Source organism: Macaca thibetana, chromosome 6 (assembly GCF_024542745.1).
Source record: "Macaca thibetana thibetana isolate TM-01 chromosome 6, ASM2454274v1, whole genome shotgun sequence".
NCBI classification, from domain to species: Eukaryota; Metazoa; Chordata; class Mammalia; order Primates; family Cercopithecidae; genus Macaca; species Macaca thibetana.
Genome location: NC_065583.1, coordinates 47,500,110 through 47,512,925, shown reverse-complemented (window position 1 = coordinate 47,512,925; position 12,816 = coordinate 47,500,110). Strand labels below are relative to the sequence as shown.

The window sequence follows — 12,816 nt, the reverse complement described above, 5'->3', positions numbered from 1 at the left end:
ACAACTGTCAGCCTAAAGAGCTGACTAGTTTCCAGCAGTCTTGTACAGAATCCCAGAAGTTTATAAAACAGTCTAAAAAAATTAGGTCATTCCTCAGCTACAAGAAAACCCACACTTCAGTCGGTAATTCAATGAAAAATGGAGGAATTATGCCACTTAGATGAATTTTTTAAAGTTAGGGATGGGGCGCTCCACTCCATATATACCTTCTGGTTTTCCTTTAGTATTTGTTAATCTGGGTCCACTGTGAAAATTCTTTCATCTTCAAGAGCAATTGTTAGGTTGTGGTGGTTCAGCTGAACCTCACCTAACTCCCCTTCAAACTCTGGCTCATAAAAATGCCCTTGAGACACAAAGGTCAGTCCACGAACTCTTTTTTTTTTTTTTTTTTTTTGAGATGAGTCTTGCTGTGTTGTCCAGGTGTGATCTTGGCTCACTGCAACCTCAGCCTCCCAGGTTCAAGTAATTCTCTGCCTCAGCCTCCCGAGTGGCTGGGATTACAGGTGCCCCACCACCATGCCCAGCTAATTTTTTTTTTTTTTTGTATTTTTAGTAGAGGCGGGGTTTTGCCATCTTGGCCAGGCTGGTCTTGAACTCCTGACCTCGTGATCCACCCACCTCGGCCTCCCAAAGTGCTGGGATTACAGGTGTGAACCACCGCGCCCGGCAGTCCATGAACTCTTGAGAATGCCGTAACCAGGCTACTTGACTTGGGCCAACACTCAAAAGGCCCAGCATGCAAGCCTTCCTCACCACACTCCCCAAAGGGCCCATCACACACCTAGCTTCCTGAATGCGGCTGAGTGACACATCTAAACCCTAAAGTTGTGTAGGCTCTTGCCTACCCTTCAAACACCACTAGTAAGAATTCAGCAAAGGCAAGAGAAACCTAATGCTTCCTGAAAATCAGGAACTCTGCAATCAGAATGCCTGAATAGCAGAAGCTTCTCTGCTCTTCTCAACAGAGTTGAAAAAGCTCAATCCATGTAACATGCTTGGCACATGGAAATGCGCAGTGCTAGACAATATTCACTATAAGCTAATTCTGTCATTTCAAAGATTGAACATTCAGTAGCTACTACTCTCCTAAGTCACTCTGAATTCAACCCAACCCTTCACAGCAATTATTTCAGCATTGAGTGCACCGGAAACCCAAGCTGGTTCAGGCTATGTCAGCTATTGCCTTTTCAAGACTGCAACGTCAAGTTGATGTATTTCAGAAGCCATGAATCACTTACTCTGTACTCTTTTAACATACCAAATGCTGTAGGCCATCTGCCACTCAGGTTGATAGCAGAAATGTCCAACTGCTGCCAAAAGGTAGTTTAAGCAAATACATTTTGAAAATCCAAAAGATGTCTACTCATATTCCCAGCCCTACTTTAAAAATCCTGGCTTCTCATTTCTAGAGTATGGTTATTTTTCCTAGGATCTGTGGTGAAGCTAGAAAAACCCGAAGACCAGCAAAGCTATCACTAATACCCCAAAGAAATCCAGAGCCAAGACTAAAATTAAGGGCAAAACCTGGTGTGGTGGCAACAGGCCAAGAGGCCATACCAGGTCGCACATCACCTAGATCCAGAGGCCATGAGAGCCATACTGCCAAACGAAAAATCTTGACTCATATTTAAATTGCCTATATCACTTTACCCTACAGCCAGTTCCAGTGTAGCTCTGAGGTGGAAGCAGTGGGCTAGGCCTCAGGTTTGTCTTTGCATCCTAATTTTAGTCACAGAGCAATGAAAAGATGAAAATTAAAATGGTAGTTTTATACATTTCAACCAAGGTAGAGATGAATGTGGTTCTGGAAAACAATGTTCAAGACCAAATACATTATAGTTTCTCCTCCCACTCCTCTGCCTGCTGCATGCAATACATACTCAAGACCTTCACTGCAAAGGGACTTACGTTGCAAGTTGGACTCAACAGTAAGAGTACATTCTACAGATTTTCCATCTGGTATATTTCACCACACCATGTAACCTACTTCCTGACACGTTTGGACATACCTGACCTTAAAGCTCTCCTTTGACCAGGCCTGCCAAACCCAATTACTAGCTCTTGCTCCTATCCCCAGGTTCCAATGCCATACTCAGAGCAGTTCTAGAACTACAAAAAGCCTAATAATTAGTCTCCTTGCAGATCAGAAGGTACGCTAAGCCTTGAGGTAGAGGCACCCAACAGGTTTGGGCATTTCTAATAGCTTTAATTAGACCTTCCATTGTGGTCTTCCTAGTTTTCTACAGAGCAAAAAGCACTCTTAACTTCCTTTCCTATCACGATTCTGGCCTTTGACTTCCACCATCAGTAATCTCGCTTGCTGGTGGCTACAGCCTACCACCGCACTAAGAAAGAACAGCTACATTATTTCTTGGAAGAAAGCTTTTAAAAATGTATTTTTTTCGAGATAGTCTCCCAGGCTGGAGAGCAATGGTGCGATCTCAGCTCACTGCAACCTCTGCTTCCCGCTTTCAAGCGATTCTGTAGTCTCAGCCTCCCAACTAGCTGGTATTACACGTAAGTGCCATCACACCCAGCTAGTTTTTGTGTTTTTTAGTGGAGACAGGGTTTTGCCATGTTGGCCAGGCTCATCTTCAACTCCAGGCCTCAAGTGATCCACCCACCTCGGACTCCCAAAGTGATAAGGATTACCGGCGTGAGCCACTGCACCTGGCAGGAAGAACACATCAAAGTCCTTCCCACTAACAACACTGAATGGTTGAGAAGATTGTACACCATGGCTGAGGCTATCTTAAAATAGATTCTGAAGGAACCCAAGTAGTAAAATAAGAGCAGTGGTTTACTGCATTAGCAGCATTGCAGGCAGAGTAGACAAAATCCTGGCTACTTCTCCCAAGCCTGTTGAGGATACAAACTAGTCATCCCTCAGTAATCTTGGGAGACTAGATCCAGGACACCTCCCTTGGATACTCAAGTCTAGAAGTCAGTCCCCTTTATCAGTGGGTTCTGCATTCAAGAATACTGCATTTTTTTTTTTGGCCGGGCACGGTGGCTCACGTCTGTAATCCCAGCACTTTGGGAGGCCGAGGCAGGTGGATCGCCTGAGGTCAGAAGTTTCAGACCAGCCTGGCCAACATGGTGAAACCGTCTCAACTAAAAATCCCAAATCAGCTGGGTGTGGCGAGGCGCACCTGTAGTATCAGCTACTCGGGAGGCTGAGGCTAGAGAATCGCTTGAACCCGGGAAGCACAGGTTGCAGTGAGCCGAGATCGTGCCACTGCACTCCAACCTGGGTGACAGGCGAGAGTGTCTCAGGGAAAAAAAAAAGAACACTGCATTTTCAATCCCAGGTTAGTTGAATCCATTGACTGATTCGATGCAAACCCTGTGTGGATACTGACAGCTGGCTATACTTTAAATTATGGATTACTCAAAATACCTAAACAATGAAATTGCTATGTAAATAGTTACACTGTATTTTTTTTAAGACGGAGTCTTGCTCTGTTGCCCAGGCTGAAGTGCAGTGGCTCTATCTTGGCTCACTGCAACCTCCGCCTCCCAGATTCAAGTGCTTCTCCTGCCTCAGCCTCCCGAGTAGCTGGGATTACAGGTGCGCACCACCATGCCCAGCTAATTCTTGTATTTTTAGTAGAGACGGGGTTTCACCACGTTGGCCAGACTGGTCTTGAACTCCTGACCTCCGGTGATCCCCCGACCCCCACCTCCTAAAGTGCTAGGATTATGGGCGTGAGCCACTGCGCCCAGCCACTGTATTGGTTTTTATTGGTTCCTTTTCCCAAAAATATTTTCAGTCCATGGTTGGCTGAATCCTCAGATGTGGAACCCTTGACTATGGAGGGCCAGCTGTACTTAATTAAATTCAACCTCAGACATGAGGGTGTTTGTGCTTTTCCTTAAAAAACAAAAAAGTGTGACTTTTTCCAGCATTCACTCATTAGCTATAATTATTTCCTCTTTCACTCTTGGGAATGAGGAATTCTGGTCCAGGCATGACAGCAAATATAAAACAAACTGGGGTCTATTGCCTATTTCACTTACTTGATTACCAACGATCTTTTATGTTCAACTTTTAAACAATTCAAACACAGTTCAAATTTTTCTTCCCTCAAATTTATATACCAGCTGATAAAAATACATTTCAATCTATTTACAGGACAGCACTGCCTACAAGCCAACAATGCTGTTAGCAACATCCCATTTTTTTCTAGACAGTAGTACTTGTGCAATTAAATATATACAATAAAAAGAAATAAAATGTACTTATATTCCTAAAACATAAAGGTTAAACTGTCATTGGAAAAAACATAGAGATCACCAGGCATGCCCAAAATAATACATCTACAACCTTCATAAGGCTATTTGCTAAAACAGATGTATACCTGTGAAGGGAAAAAAATCTAAATTAAAAAAGTTTATGAAGACTAGAAATATGTCAAAAGAATGTGTGAGGACTAACGCTTTAATAAAAAATAGCTTTAGCTCACAGAACCAAAACCCATCTCAAAACAAGCCTATCACCAAACTATAGGTTACTAAACTATTAGCCCATTTCTAAGAACACATTTATGGTTGGAAGTAAAGGAATATCTATACTAAACAGGTAAAAGTCACCACTGAAACAGAGTCACACGGTACATTTTAATTCCTTATCTACATCCATGAACCACAACCGTGTATCCCAAGTTTCTTAAATATGTACTTAGGAAACAGGGCAGTTAGGTGTTTTTGTTTTTTGAGACAGTTTTGCTCTTCTTGCCCAGGCTGGAGTGCAGTGGCACGATCTCGGCTCACTGTAACCTCCTCCTCCTGGGTTCAAGTGATTCTCCTGCCTCAGCCTCCTGAGTAGCTGGGATTACAGGCGCCTGCCACCACACCCGGTCAGTTTTGTATTTTTTGGGGGGATGGAGTCTCGCTTTGTCGCCCAGGCTGGAGTGCAGTGGCCAGATCTCAGCTCACTGCAAACTCCGCCTCCCGGGTTTACGCCATTCTCCTGCCTCAGCCTCCCGAGTAGCTGGGACTACAGGCGCCCGCCACCTCGCCCGGCTAGTTTTTTGTATTTTTTAGTAGAGACGGGGTTTCACCATGTTTGCCAGGATGGTCTCGATCTCCTGACCTCGTGATCCGCCCGTCTCGGCCTCCCAAAGTGCTGGGATTACAAGCTTGAGCCACCGCGCCCAGCCAAGTTTTTTACTTTTAATAGAGACGGGGATTTCCCAATGTTGGCCAGGTTGGTCTCAAACTCCTGACCTCAGGTGATCCAGTCACCCCGGCCTCCCCAAGTGCTGGGATTACAGGCGTGAGCCACCGCGCCCGGCTGTTTTTAACCCTAGATGTAAATTAGAATCACTTGGGAAATTTAAAAATGTATGCCTGGGCCCTCCTCCAGCAATTTAAATCAGAATCTCTGTAGGCATCAAAGCTGAGAACCACAGAAATAACTATCCTTTTCCCGAGCTAAGTCCTTCTTGAAACTAATATTGACAAACTTCCTTTTAAGAAATACCTACTACAACCAACAAATGTTTAATACACAGCAAACGAAAAAATGTCTAGGATACTCAACCCAAAACATGAGCACATCGTGTACAAATTCATCGTAATCTTACACAATGAGTTTCAAAATTTCTACAAGCCCTCAGTATACAAACTCAGAATCCTCTTTTTTGAGACAGGGTCTGGATCTGTCACCCAGACTGGAGTATAGGGGCACGACCTCAGTCCACTGCAATCTTCGCCTCCTGGGCTCAAGCAATCCTCTCACCTCAGCCTCCCAAGTAGCTGGCATACGGTATGCCACCAAGCCCGGCTAATTTTTGTATTTTTTTGTAGAGATGGGGTTTTGCCATGTCGCCAGGCTGCTCTTCAACTCCTGACCTCAAGTGATCCACCCGCCACGGTCTCCCGAAGTGTTGGGATTACAGGCATAAGCCACTACGCCAGGCCTGTTCTTAGGGCAAGCTTTTTGAAAGTTTATCAACGAAAATCCCATTCTAATGTTACTGAGACTTTTTTTTTTTTGAGACGGAAGTCTCGCTCTTTTCACCCAGGCCAGACTGCAGTGGTGCTCTCTCGGCTCACAAGCTCCGCCTCCCGGGTTCCCGCCATTCTCCTGCCTCAGCCTCTGGAGTAGCTGGGACTACAGGCGCCGACCACTGCGCCCAGCTAATTTTTTATATTTTTAGTAGAGACGGGGTTTCACCACGTTAGCCAGGATGGTCTCGATTTCCTGACCTCGTGATCCACCCACCTCGGCCTCCCAAAGTGCTGGGATTACAGGTGTAAGCCACTGCGCCCGGCCTTGAGACATCAATTAACACCCAACTTGGTGATTCTCATCCAACCATGATTATGTATTTTTAAAGAAAATTACTATACTTACTAACACATTTTCCTTACCATAGCCATTTTCAAAAGAAGTTAGGGTACTAACACTTTCTAGTTTAGATGGCCAAAGCCCAGTCAGTCTCTAATTAAACAATTCTTTTAAACCCTAGTTTTTCTAAAACCAAACTATTCTTGTCACAAGTCCCATTCCGCTAACCACAAAATTTAGCACATTTGTACCTGGAAGATAACACCACATGTCAATTACAATATACATATTCCTTAGTCAATTCTGATATCACAGGACCCAAAAAAAAGCTGCTTGGTGTCTAGATTACTTGGGTATTAAAACATGGATAAGCTATTTGTTCAGTCGGAGAGAAAGGGCATATAGAGTGACAGAGCAACAAAAAGACACAGAGAATGCATTTCTTGTGAAAGAAAAGAATGAAATGTAGAAACCCTAACGGCCTTTTGCTTTGGAAAATTAACTCCAAAAGCCACTAAAAATACTATCAATTAGATCAGAAAAGACATTCGGTATGTATGTGTTCCTCAAGCATTTTAGAAAGGGGATATGCTATAACTTCCCTGTTGGTTCCAGATTCAACACAGCACAAAGCAAGAAAACTTTTATTTACTACACTCACAAGTATGATTAAGTGTTCCTGTTTACTCTGGTAGGTTAAAATATCAAATATTAGTTCCCACAGAAGAACTGTTTTTTAACATCTAATCCTATTTGGAGGATAAAAGGGTGGAAAAACTCAAATGTTGAACACTGCCACTTTAAGTACCATTTTTGTCTTCAGGTGAACGTACATAAGACTAAACCATGATCCAACAATAGTTTTCTATTTGGTTTCACTAGTATCACTCAAAGAACTTGACACAGGCTAATGCTTTAACACTTTCTTATCGGAGACAAATTTAACTCTAAGAACATATGACTCAACAATGTACAAAGATTTAAGAATTTGCCAATCTGTCAATCATTTTAAAGAGTCCATATAATATACATAGCAATATAATATTCATAACCAGAAACTGCACTAAGTAAACACATCATTTAGTTTGTTAAGCTCTACCTGAAAACATGCTGTTTTATTAAAACAAAACCCAAAGACTTAAATCTCAAGTTATATGGTTTTACAATTAAGTCTTACTGAAGCAGCACAGATTTCCTTTCTTACAAACAAGTTAATATGCAGGAAGAACCCACAAAGTGCACACCAACAATGTGACAAACTGTAATATGTGAAATACAAATAAATCCTGAAGTTAATCTGAAGAATGTCAAGGAGTTACCAGAGGTTATGTAGTGCCCTTGATTTTTATTTTACCTACAAGTCTACAAATTCTAAAATTTACTCAATTGATTTAACTTTTTTAATAAACAGCACCAGTCTTGCCCATTGATACAATTAAAATTTGACCTTCTCAGTTCTTAGTTCACAAGTTTATTATGAAAAACACTGCAGTGCTCTTGTGCAGTCACATCGTCTTACAGGAAGGGAGAAAAAAACAGTTCTGTTCAAAACAACTCACCAGGTTCTGACAATAACAAAGAACAACATGGGGCTGAGATTTGAGTAGGGAATAAACTGAGTGCAGACAAATCATATAATTAAATTAAACGGTATCCCTGAAAATAAAAAGAACGATTTCAAAACTCACAAGTAGAAGGGAGGCCTTGGTACTTATTTTTAAAAATGTTCATTAAGCTCCAATGATTGTTTGCTGCTATCCTTATCTACAGTCATGCTGAGTAAAGCTATAGCTAAATGGAAGTTAAATTGTATTCACGAGGTGTTAATGTTTACATCTTATTATCTGCAGTCTCTCAGAGAAAGCAAAAGTAACTACAAATAGCGCTATGCCAGAAACTGGTTTCTTGACCAACAATGTCGCTTCAGCATGCAATGAACTGGTTCATTCTAAAGTGGTCACGGCTGTTGATGACAAGAGGCTTTGTATTTTTATATGGCACATCTTTTGGTCCATGTGAAAACAAGTTTTTTGAATGTTAACTATTTTCTGACACTTTGGAGTTACTGTTGCTCTTCCCATTTCCATTAGGTCGATATATGGTTCATGGCAATACTGTACAAGTTTAAAATTTCATTACAGGAAGTAGTCTGGGGTGCGACGAGTAACATGGGGCTCGCCTCTACGAGGTGCTGGGTCAAACTGCAAGCTGAAAAACAAGACAGATTCATGGTTTATGTTCCAAGACCTCCATGTACTGACAATCAAAATCAAGAACATGAGTCTTCCAAACTTTACACTTCCTATGCAATTTCAGCTTGTCTTAATGTAACAGAACCCTAATGATAATGGTCTGTTAACCGTACTCCCCTTGAAAGAGTCAAGGCAAATTCAGCCACAGAGACGATGCTTTTATAAAAATATGGTTTTTACCTTGACTGAAATTTCTTTTTTTTTTTTTTTTTTTTTTTTTTTTTTTGAGACGGAGTCTTGCTCTGTCACCCAGGCTGGAGTGCAGTGGCCGGATCTCAGCTCACTGCAAGCTCCGCCTCCCGGGTTTACGCCATTCTCCTGCCTCAGCCTCCCGAGTAGCTGGGACTACAGGCGCCCGCCACCGCGCCCGGCTAGTTTTTTGTATTTTTAGTAGAGACGGGGTTTCACCGTGTTAGCCAGGATGGTCTCGATCTCCTGACCTCGTGATCCGCCCGTCTCGGCCTCCCAAAGTGCTGGGATTACAGGCTTGAGCCACCGCGCCCGGCCGACTGAAATTTCAAACAAAACAAAACATGGTTGGCGGGGCGTGGTGGCTCACGCCTATAATCCCAGCACTTTGGGAAGACGAGGCGGGAGGATAATGAGGTCAGGAGATCGAGACCATCCTGGCTAACACGGTGAAACCCCATCTCTACTAAAAAAATACAAAAAAATTAGCCGGGCACAGTGGCGGGCACCTGTAGTCCCAGCCACTCGGGAAGCTGAGGCAGGAGAATGGCGTGAACTCGGGAGGCGGAGCTTGCAGTGAGCTGAGATCGCGCCATTGCACTCCAGCCTGGAGGACAGAGCAAGACTCCGTCTCGGGCGGGGGGGGAGGAAAGAAAAAGAAAAAACAACAAAAAAACACAAAACATGGTTTTAAAAGTGAAAAACCTAGTAATTTATACTAGGATCTATATATAATAAGTTCCTGTGGGTGTGTTTCAATGTAGGTCCATTCAAAAACTTAAAAATAAAAGTTGGAATCTAACATAGTATAATCCCTTAATAAACTCTTTTTTGAGATGAAGTCTCGCTCTGTTGCCCAGGCTGGAGTACAGTTGCGGTGTCTTGGCTCACTGCAACCTCTGCCTCCCAGGTTCAAGAGATTCTCATGCCTCAGCCTCCCAAGTAGCTAGGATTACAGGCATGCGCCACCACGTTGGGCTAATTTTTGTATTTTTAGTAGAGACGGGGTTTCACCATGTTGGTCAGGCTTATCTTGAATTCCTGACCTCAGGTGATCCACCCACCTGAGCCTCCCAAAGTGCTAGGATTACAGGCGTGAGCCACCGTGCCTGGCCCCCTTAAACTCTTAAACCTCACATTTAACTATGTATTCAGGCTGGGCACTGTATCTTTTTTTTTTTGAGACAGACTCTCACTCTGTCGCCCAGGCTGGAGTGCAGTTGTGCGATCTCGGCTCACTGCAAGTTCACATCATTCTCCCGCCTCAGCCTCCTGAGTAGCTGGGACTACAGGCACCCGCCACCACGCCTGGCTAATTTTTTGTATTTTTAGCAGAGACGGGGTTTCACCATGTTAGCCAGGATGGTCTCGATCTCCCGACCTCGTGATCTGCCCGCCTCGGCCTCCCAAAGGCTGGGATTCCAGGCCTGAGCCACCGTGCCTGGCCGGCACTGTATCTTATACTTGTAACGCCAACACTCTGGGAGGCCAAGGTGAAAGGATCACTTCAGCCTAGGAGTTTGAGGTAAGACTGGGCAATAGTGACACCCTCTCTCTCAAAATAAATAAACAAACCAAAAACCTACATATTCAGTAATGCAATAAAATGTTCAAGTAGAAATACTTACAAAGAGTATTTTAGAGTATCGTCAAGTTCCATGATTGCAGCTTGGTTACCACAACGATAACAATAGTTTGGAGCACTGAAAATCGTTACTACATTTCGGTCATGGCACCAGTTATATCCCTACAAGGAAAAGGAGGCAAAAATCTTACTTTACTCCCTCAATTCAACTAAATGCTACTTCACTCAAGAGAGAAAAAAATCTCTACTCATTCCCACCCCTGCCAAAGGGGCTTAAGAAATGTTAATACTTTTTTTCTGGTTGACTTAATAATTTGCTGTACTTCATACAACCTGTAAGATACATACGTATTTGTTTTCCCCCTAATTACAAAATTTGCTTTTAGTACTAAAAAGAAAAAAAAAAAAGCCTTTAACAAACAGTGGCGACCACCGAAGAATGAACTGCTTCTCATGTATCTGCCTTGCTGTAAATGATGGTGTCTCATTAGCCTCTTCTATTGCAGTGGTCTTAAAACATGATTTAAGAATGAGTATTTAAGTGGCCATTCCCTAGAGAAGTAGATACCTAATCCTGGAGATCAGAACCTTACCAATTTCGTCAGTTACAGGTAAAGGCCTGTAAGTCATTCACTGCCCAGGAACAAATGTGATATGCCTCTAGGATCTCCAGCCTTGTTTCCTCAAAATCCATCCATCTGAATGCATGAGCTACTTTTGTTACTTTTTGTTTAGTATTGTTCACAAATTTATTTATCTTTAGCAAAGTCAGATTTTATTGATAACCAGAGTTGTACTAGTATTAATCTAATTAGCACCTTATTTTAGAAACATGCTAATCAGTGTGCATGTCAAGAACCTTTGCCTCTTTCCCTTCTCTTCTTTCAAATTACCTGTAATCCTACCATCCAAAGGACCACTTAGAACATTTTGGTGTATTTCTTTCCAGTCTCTCCTACATACATACATGTTAAATATATGAAATGACATTGGGATCATAAAATATTATATACACACCCCAACTCCCTACATCTTACTTTCCCACTCTTAAATCCCAAGTACTTCCTAGTCATTCAGATTTCTCTGGAAACATGTTAATGGATTCATTGTAATCAACAACTTGAGCTTTTAATTCTAGTAGTGTGCATCTACTGAAAAGGCTCAGGCTATAATGGTAAACTCATCAGAAGGAATAGATGGAATTTCTCACAAATGTCATTAATTTAAAACTCCCTAATATCTTCTTTCCTTAAGTTTACTAAAAAACAAGTCATATTTCAAAGAATAGAAGCATACCTCCATCACTAGCTGGTGAGCTCTTGACACCAACGTGAGGCCATTGGCATGATTAAATGTCTCTGAAATATCTTGCCCAAAGGTGTAACCAGCTCCTCGAGGAGATATTCCCCAACCACCACGGTCATCTGGATCTGACCACAGCAAGTCACACATTGGACCCTAAAAAATAACTTCGTTATAAAATGCCTTTTACAAACATGGTTAACACATTATTTGAGTAATTCATCAGAAGCAGCACCCTAAGTCACCCTCTTTGAGTGATGTTTGTGGACAACGCTAGTAGATTGTGCAGTTGAAGTCAAACATCTGCATCAAGTAAGATGTATTTTCCAGTAGACTTTATGAGACACAGCTGACATCCATGGGACCCAGCAGCAACATGCCTTAATTAATCTGCCTATATTATGCAAATTTCAGAGTCTAAGACAGACAACCTAGGTCCTAATAAGCCCAGGTCTACAGCTGTTGTGATCTTGGCAGGTTTCTTAATGTCAGCTTCTTCTGAACAATAGGGCAGACAGGAGTGTTCACACCTCAAGTTGTTTTTGAGAATTATAAGAGAGAATACATCTAATGAACTTATAATTAAACCTCTCCACTCTTTAATAAGTTTTCTGGAAAGATTTTATCAAATAAAAGTCATACCTCATGGGGAACTTCTTGTAGGCGATCAAGTGCTCTGATATGATCCAGTGTATCTATAGATGGCGAGAGACCACCATGTAGACAGAAGATCTGAAAAGAGTGGTTTAAAAGGTTAACCTCACCTAAAAAATTTGTAAACATTCTTGGCTGGGCACAGTGGCTCATGCCTGTAACCCCAGCACTTGGAGAAGCTGAGGCAGGAGGACTGTTTGAGGCCAGGAGTTTGAGACCAGCCTGAGCAACACAGCAACACCCTGTGTCTCTATAAAAATTTTTAAAAAATGAGCTGGACGCCCCCATCACTTGGCCCCTCTGGTGTTTCTGTGCTCTGCCTGAATGAGGCCTGACTTTGCAGGATTCAGCTTTGCTCCAGCCCACTCTAAACGATTGAGTACACTCCCATTCTTCCTAATAGAACATCACTGTCACACCCAGACTCCACCTCAAACAGCTCCTCTGAGAAAACTTTTTGGATATCACTCCTGCCCCCTACCAGAGACTAGTATCTCCATGCTCATAAAATTTTATTATAAGTTCTTTTGTGTGCACAA

The 12,816-nt window shown here is 42.5% G+C and overlaps 4 protein-coding genes across 5 annotated transcripts in view; 1 reads left to right on the top strand and 3 right to left on the bottom strand.

Moving 5' to 3' along the window:
• UBE2B (ubiquitin conjugating enzyme E2 B) overlaps nt 1-12,816 on the top strand; it is a 262,616-nt gene that overhangs the window by 34,039 nt on the left and 215,761 nt on the right. The window lies entirely within an intron of this gene.
• The window catches only part of VDAC1 (voltage dependent anion channel 1), a 394,265-nt gene that overhangs the window by 217,862 nt on the left and 163,587 nt on the right, over nt 1-12,816 (bottom strand). The window lies entirely within an intron of this gene.
• Nucleotides 1-12,816, bottom strand: part of SKP1 (S-phase kinase associated protein 1) — a 105,881-nt gene that overhangs the window by 30,627 nt on the left and 62,438 nt on the right. The window lies entirely within an intron of this gene.
• The window catches only part of PPP2CA (protein phosphatase 2 catalytic subunit alpha), a 354,454-nt gene continuing 349,384 nt past the window's right edge, over nt 7,747-12,816 (bottom strand). For both annotated transcript variants that reach the window (XM_050792851.1, XM_050792850.1), the window contains 4 exons: nt 12,266-12,355; nt 11,618-11,779; nt 10,365-10,483; nt 7,747-8,503 (listed from right to left, as the gene is read on the bottom strand). In XM_050792851.1, the coding sequence (XP_050648808.1) occupies nt 8,431-8,503; nt 10,365-10,483; nt 11,618-11,779; nt 12,266-12,355 (444 nt within the window). In that variant the 3' untranslated portion in view covers nt 7,747-8,430. The remainder of the gene's footprint in view (nt 8,504-10,364; nt 10,484-11,617; nt 11,780-12,265; nt 12,356-12,816) is intronic.